Source organism: Engraulis encrasicolus, chromosome 8, assembly GCF_034702125.1.
Source record: "Engraulis encrasicolus isolate BLACKSEA-1 chromosome 8, IST_EnEncr_1.0, whole genome shotgun sequence".
NCBI lineage: Eukaryota > Metazoa > Chordata > Actinopteri > Clupeiformes > Engraulidae > Engraulis > Engraulis encrasicolus.
Genome location: NC_085864.1, coordinates 41,214,937 through 41,222,093, shown reverse-complemented (window position 1 = coordinate 41,222,093; position 7,157 = coordinate 41,214,937). Strand labels below are relative to the sequence as shown.

Genomic DNA, 7,157 nt, shown 5'->3' with positions numbered 1-7,157 from the left:
GGAAGGGTGGGGTGGGACTGGATAGCATAGGACAGGGTGCGCTATAGGCTAGGGTTGGCTGGGCTAAGATACATGTAATCGTGTTAACCGTATCCCCGTAGTCCAATTCTGTACAGAGGGTCTGGGCCATGGGCCATGGGCTCTAGCTGAATCATTCTCAACGTGGTTTGCCGTAGTTGTAATGGATTAGTTAATTGTTGCAGTACTACATCATTTTTGTAGTTTTATTGAGGTGTCCTCTTCCAGTGTATAAACAGTGTTCTCTTAAATAATTGAATTGGAACCCTTCACAAAAGGGTGAGTCATAAGTGAAAAGGGAAACCAGAAGTAATGAACAGGCAGTTTCGTAGTTCAGATGATTAACTTTGATTTCTCATAGTACTTTAATCCCGGAAAAAAGGTGCTTGAACATTACGTTTGCCGAGCTCTATGGAAAATATTACTCTATACAGTATCTTAGCCTTGGCACCAGCTTCAGCAATCATTTACTACACTGGGAAATCCAGATAACTTGTTTGATATTGTGCTGCTGTCATACTGTAATGTGGAAACACTCACAGACAAAGTCAGGCGAGATTTCAGACCATGCGTCACTAGTATCATTGTTCCACAGTTTTTGGAAATATGCTCATTTTACACCTCTCCTTGAGTTGAACAACTGACTATTATATTTCTTCTGTTCTTCTTGCCGTTTTCTTATTCTGGTGACATTACTTCTTACTTAGCATGCGCCATGGACCCCAAAGGGACTTGTGTGTACCATTCACTTTTTGATACCTCCGGTTTAATGGAAATAATAGAGGAACAGGAGGAAGGTAAAACGCAATTATTTAAATCAAGGGGAGGTGCAAAAATGGTAGCCTGTTAATTTAAAACATAATTTGTTGGTCTCTTTGCCTTTGTTGATAGGACAGTGTAGAATTGACAGGAAGTGAGTGTGTGTGTGTGTGTGTGAGAGAGAGAGAGAGAGAGAGAGAGAGAGAGAGAGAGAGAGAGAGAGAGAGAGAGTTGAGAAATGACCCAGACTGCTTTCGAACCCGGGTCCCCATAGATGGACAATATTTGTCCACTTTACTTGTTGATAACGCAGTGGATTAGCGCAGTACGCTACACAGCAATCCCCGTAATTTTCCACAGAAAATTGTGCAGACAATGGAGTTTGACCTTTGACCCTTGGCATCCGTGCAGGTGACCTGATCCCCCGCCACCAGCAGGTGTTCCGCTCCAATGTCTTCTTCAGTGGAGTCAGCATCCCAGAGCCGGACGCCATGGTAATGGACACCGCCACCACGCCATGCCATGCTACGCCATGCCGCAACACACGTTGCACTCAGCTAGAGACGTCAGGCCGCTCTGTGTGTGCGTGCGTGTGTGTGTGTGTGTGTGTGTGTTTGTGCACGTCTATGTGTGTGTGAGAGAGACAGAGACAGAGACAGAGAGAGAGAATGTGTCTGTGTTTCTGTGTGTGCGTGTGTTTGCTTCTTTGTGTGTGTGTATTTCTGTGTGTGTGTTTGCTTTTGTGTGTGTGTGCGACTTAGTGTGTTTGTTTCTGAGGATGCGTGTGTGTGTGTGTGTGTGTGTGTGTGTGTGTGTGTGTCTATGCTCTGTCTGTCTGTCTTTGTGTGTAAGTGTGTGAAAGAGGCCAGATCGGTTGGCAGGAAAGCAGCCTCTTTAAATTCATTCAGTCTCAGTTTCAGGACGGAAAAAAGAAATGGTATAGTTCGGACAGAATCCGTGCCAATCCACGGCCCAAGGTCTGCCAACTGACCCCCGAGTGAAACAACTAAAGGAAGAAGAAGAATACTTTTCCTAACACCTCTTCACTTGTGGCATTCAATCTGAACCGGTCACAAATTATTACGCCATCCAAGCTAACACCCCATAATAGGTAGAGGAACTAATTAGATTTTGGAGGCTAACACTAGCACAAAGATGGCCGACTTACAAGATGGCTGACTTTTTGTTTGCGTGATTTTGAATAGGTAGACTTTGTTCCAAATTTGTACCAAATCCTTACACTCTCTAATAGGCACATGAGTTGATGCCTCATAGTCAAGATGGCAGCGTGCCATGGCAGTTAGCATTTTGTGTACTAACCCAACATGGCATCATGCCAAAGCGTTACCATCTATAGGGATTGAAAGTCCCGCCCCTTAGTTCCGCATTTCATGGGACTGTAGCTGACCATCTATTAGCATGGTAGCGAGTAAATATCTTCTGATTCTAGTCATTATATGCACTGGGCTATAAATATGCTGTTTAAGGAGCTAAATATAGATTATTCATGCAGAAGTATCAATATTTTGTTCCGAGGCCGTCTGCATGAAAAATGTTAAGAAACACCTTTAAATTGTTTGGAGTTTACTACGAAAAATTATACAAAAATATCAGAAACAACATAGTGAAGCTCATGGCACAATTCAGAGGGGATCGAAATATCATTTTAATACCGCTATTGGATTACATGCTAACATTTTCCGCCAAAAAACATTGTGAGGTCCACTGAAATCGCAGGATGTGATGTCACTTTCAAGCCCTATCGAGCTTGTGCATCACAACTTTTGCATGTTCCATAACGCCCTGTGACAGGTTAGGTTAAGTTTAGGGGTCATTTTTCTCTGGACACAATTTTGTCATTTCCCTTGCTTGTTTTGCTGTTCTTGGCTTAAGTAAATCGGCAGAAACGTTGCTTTACTGACAGGTAGTGGGTTAGGGGGGATTTTGGTCTGGGCACAGCAGAGCACTTTCACAATTAGCAACAGAAATTCACAGGAAAAACTTTCAGCTCAGCTCAACACGGCACGGCACAGTCGGTTTGTATGTGGAAAAATGCCTTAAGTGTGTATCCTTAACTACAAATGGTCCACAACTTAACTTAATCTATATCAAGTAGTTAAAACCATTTAACCCTGATGTTATCTGTTGTTGAGCAGTACTGAAGGCTAATGAAGGTGTGTGTTGGGCCCTCAGGAGCCTCTGGAGAAGCGGTTCCAAGGTGTGCCCCCGCAGGCCCTCACTGTCATGAAGGTGAGACCCTGCTATTCCCTATGAGACACCATGAGAGACCAAACAAAACATCATGCAGAAATTTGTTCTGGTTCTGTACACACCACACACACACACACACTATATCATACTCGTGTGTGTGTGTGTATGTGTGTGTGTGTGTGTGTGTGTGTGTGTGTGTGTGTGTGTGTGTGTGTGGCTGGCTGGTGTTGGCGTGCAGTCGTGTCTGGTGATGGACCCGTCCCTGAGGCTGTCCTGCGAGGAGCTGCTGGAGTTGCCGTACTTCCAGGAGGACGGGGGCGTCCCCGTGGGTCGCGAGAGCGAGAGGACGGGCAGACGCCACGAGAAGGGCTCCCGGCGCCGAGCACAGGGGGTACGACACCACCACCACCAACCAACCACCATCCGCACTCCCAAGCAGAGGTGTCAAATATCTGCTTCATAAAAGTAAAAACCCAGTCAGTTTCCATGTGAACCTGGGGTCCGTTTCTCGATTCTTGTCGTTGCTAACCGTCTTAAGACCGTCTTAAGACCGTCTGACCATTCCCTTGGATTTAGTGGTGAGCGTCGCTGTCGAGAGAAAGTTGAGTCGCTCTTACGAAGGACGTTGCTATCGTCGTTAGCAAAGACGCTTTCGAGATACGGACCCCTGGTCTGTCCATCTTGAGCACGGGCATAGCAGCAAAGTCTGGGCCCCAGGTACAACCAGATCCAATGGGATGCATATCTACATACTAGGCCTACCATATGCCTACACATACAGTTCATGGGTCCCTGATAGCTCTGTCCCATTTAACCCTATAGCAACACCCTCGGTTTTGAGTACTCATTACCATTAGCTGATTCAGAGCTGATTGGATCATATTTTTGGATTTTGTGACCCGGGGTTTGACACCTCTGCTTCCAACCACTATACCTCTAACATTCCAAAGAGTTTAGGTGTTGAACAAGTGGACTTGCTTAAGCCGGGCATACACTGTGCGATATTTTCACTCGTGGGTCTTAAGCTTCTGCTCACACTGCACGATGGGAATTTCACTGTTTAAAAGTTCACAACTCACGACTCACGTCCTCACACTACACGAGCCGACAGTCGGATGCGAGCGAAATGCTTCCACCGTACGACGCGACAGGCATGTTTCCCCGGTCTGCAGAGAAGGGAACATGCGCACCTGAGGAGGAGATGAGGTCGCACTTAACAGCGAATCGCACGGCCCTATTAATTTGTGCATGTGAAGTGTCAAATTGGGTCGTAGCACTGCTTTAGCTGTGCGATTTACGCACGAGCCACGACCAGAATTTCAAACCGTTTTGATTTTCTTGCGACCCTGCGATTGCACGATCGTGAGGCGAAATCGCTTGTCGTTGCCCCATGTGCACTGCACGATGCGAGACTCACGATTGACCTGTGATTGAGCAAGAAGTCGGCCCGACTCTCAAAAAGTCGTGCGAGTGCCAAATCGATGCAAAATCGGGGCCAAAGTCGCACAGTGTAAGCCCAGCTTCAGTTGATCGGTACTTCTGGAGTTTAAAACTGAAATAGTCCAGTTGCTGACATTCACAGCTCTTAGGGATAACATGATCTTTATGCATCTTCACAGACGTACCTCTCTGTCACGCTATCCTCTCTTCCAACAGACTCTCTTTTTGATGTCTTTTCCTTTTCAAATGTTTTGGATGCCTCAGACGCCTTTGTTAATTTTAAGTACAGCATACATATTTCATTACTGTGAAAAAACTATGAGAATATTAATTACATCTTTTGTTGATTCTAACTCCAGGTTGCAGACATATTGCAGACATATTGATACCTTCATGCCATGTGCCAGGCGCTTTTTGTAAATAGTAGGGTTTCTTTGGGGATAGAATGACAGAAGATGCACTATAATCTGTAGCATTAGTGCTTACCTAATGCAATGGTAGAGTAAAATGAGAAAGATTATGAGATAATGAAAGCAATACAAGAAGTTTACATGTTCAGTCCCCCCGGAGGTTGGACACATAATGGATGTCTATTATTGAGGACTATTAGAAAGACATATTTCGACTCTGCTTCAGTCTTATTTAGTGTAGCTCTAGCCAATGGAGTGTGATAAAGCAAAGTTCCTTTCGCCCTCTTGCATGTTGATGAACCAGAAAATGTATTTATTTCATGTATTTATTTTAGATTTTAAAATGAACTGATTTTAGATTGCACGGTAAGGTTGAGAAACATAGTGTTGAAAAATAGACAGTACCAGCGGGTTCAGTCTCTGACTTACTCTCAATGTTTATTTTTTCTTTTGAGGAAGTTCTTTAATCTCCGACCGCTTCCTGTCCTCCTTTTATCGTAACTCTGTGGCCATTTCTCAATTCAATCCTCCTTCGTTCCTCCTTTTTCAGTAACCGATGTTCTCTGTGACTGTTTCTGAAAAATGAGAAAAGGTCGCACCATGCATAGGTTTCTTTATAAAGAAACCTATGCATGGTGCGACATTTTCTCATTTTGCAATATTTTGGTCTGCACTCTTAGAAGAAGAAAAACTTGTTGGGTGAAGCCTGCTCCAACCTTTATGAACTCTGTGACTTGTTTCTCAATCCCTTCTGCGTTATACGTTATCTCATTTGTTCTCCCTGCTTCTCCTCCCCTCCCCTCTTGAATGTCTTCCAGCCCCAGTATCTGCCACAGCTGCCTGGCAGTAACGTATCTCCAGCGCCCGAACACAAGAAACAGGTCAAACCCAAATACGACCATCACCTGCCCAACATATAAAGAAAAACGGACCTGAGAGATAGAGGTAGAGAGAGAGAGAGAGAGAGAGGTAGAGAGAGAGAGAGAGAGAGAGAGAGAGAGAGAGAGAGAGAGAGAGAGAGAGAGAGAGAGAGAGAGAGAGAGAGAGAGAGGCTAAGAAAGAGAGAGTAAGGGATGCATATACAGTAGGGGGGGTATCCTATGTACAACCTAGAGAAAAGAAAGTGAAGCGAGGCGAGGGGAGGTGTACATTTCACTTAGTGGTTTGCGTATATACGTCCAAGTGCACTGCCAGGGCACTTATCTGCTAACTGTACAGGAGGATGCACCTCAGCGCTGTCTTTGTGGGCTATTGTGTACCATTACAGACTGTTACTAGGGCAAGAGAGTTAGGAAGCCATTACAGTCTCAGTAGACTAACCAATTAAGTCCATGTAGTAGGACACCTGTCCTTTGGGGCAGGGGAATGTAGAGAACCAGAACAGAAGACAGAGAACAGAATGAGGAATCAACACTGTAAAAAAAAAATGCTTTAGGCAGATGTTTAACATGCAATGTTGAAAGTACACATCATAATAGTGCACAATGATCTACAATATAAAACAATTAACACAAGCAGAAGCATAAGGATAGGCGTTGGCAGGTGTTTTTCACCTGGCCTTGTAGAAAATCATGGTTACGGAATCGATAGGACCGATTGAGTTCCTTTTGTGTTTGACTGAATGAGATGTTTAGTTTGTTCATTTGTTTCACTGAATGAATTTCATTGGGTGTTTTGGCTGCTTTTATGATTTGACTTACTGCATACAGGGCATTTTATTTCAGATTATGAGTGCAGAGGTTTTTTTTACAGGGCATTCTAGGTGCCATGTCTCACATGACTGTCCATGGCATTATGGATCCATTTTTGACTTGGAAAAGTGACATGCAGAGGCCTATTTTGTTCCCTTCATCTCTTGATAGAAGATGTGTAATGTTCCGGCGACTAGTGGCGACTATACTCAATCAAGTCAGTCAGCAGTCAGTGGTAGATATCCAAAGGCCACACTACAGACACAGAATAAGATGACTACATTTCTATGGAGATTCTCATTCATCCAGTTCAAGTTATCCAAAGAGCTTAGCTGTAAGCTTCTTGGAACTTGAAGACGTTTCACAAATCTTTCCATCAGTTCTGACTTAGTTCTTTGAAAAGAGGAGTGATGAATCATTTCCAAGCTCAAAGAAGAGCTCCAGTTGCCTACAGTTAAACTCCTTGGATAAGACGACAAGGGAGATAGGCCTATGGGGCACCTAAGTCACGCCCTCTACTTCCTGGTTCATGGGGCAGAGGGAGTCAAAAAATGATTACTGGGCTTGAAAATGAGTGATTTTTGGATTTGTGGTACATAGGTGGAGGTCCAAGGTTTGGATTGGTGTC

The 7,157-nt window shown here is 44.3% G+C and overlaps 1 protein-coding gene across 1 annotated transcript in view; it reads left to right on the top strand.

Moving 5' to 3' along the window:
- The window catches only part of LOC134454617 (cyclin-dependent kinase-like 1), a 16,208-nt gene extending 10,425 nt beyond the window's left edge, over positions 1-5,783 (top strand). Inside the window, exons 7-10 of the mRNA XM_063205709.1 lie at positions 1,189-1,271; positions 2,971-3,027; positions 3,227-3,379; positions 5,657-5,783. Coding sequence (XP_063061779.1) covers positions 1,189-1,271; positions 2,971-3,027; positions 3,227-3,379; positions 5,657-5,758 — 395 coding nt within the window. The 3' untranslated portion in view covers positions 5,759-5,783. The remainder of the gene's footprint in view (positions 1-1,188; positions 1,272-2,970; positions 3,028-3,226; positions 3,380-5,656) is intronic.
- Positions 5,784-7,157: the final 1,374 nt, after the last annotated feature.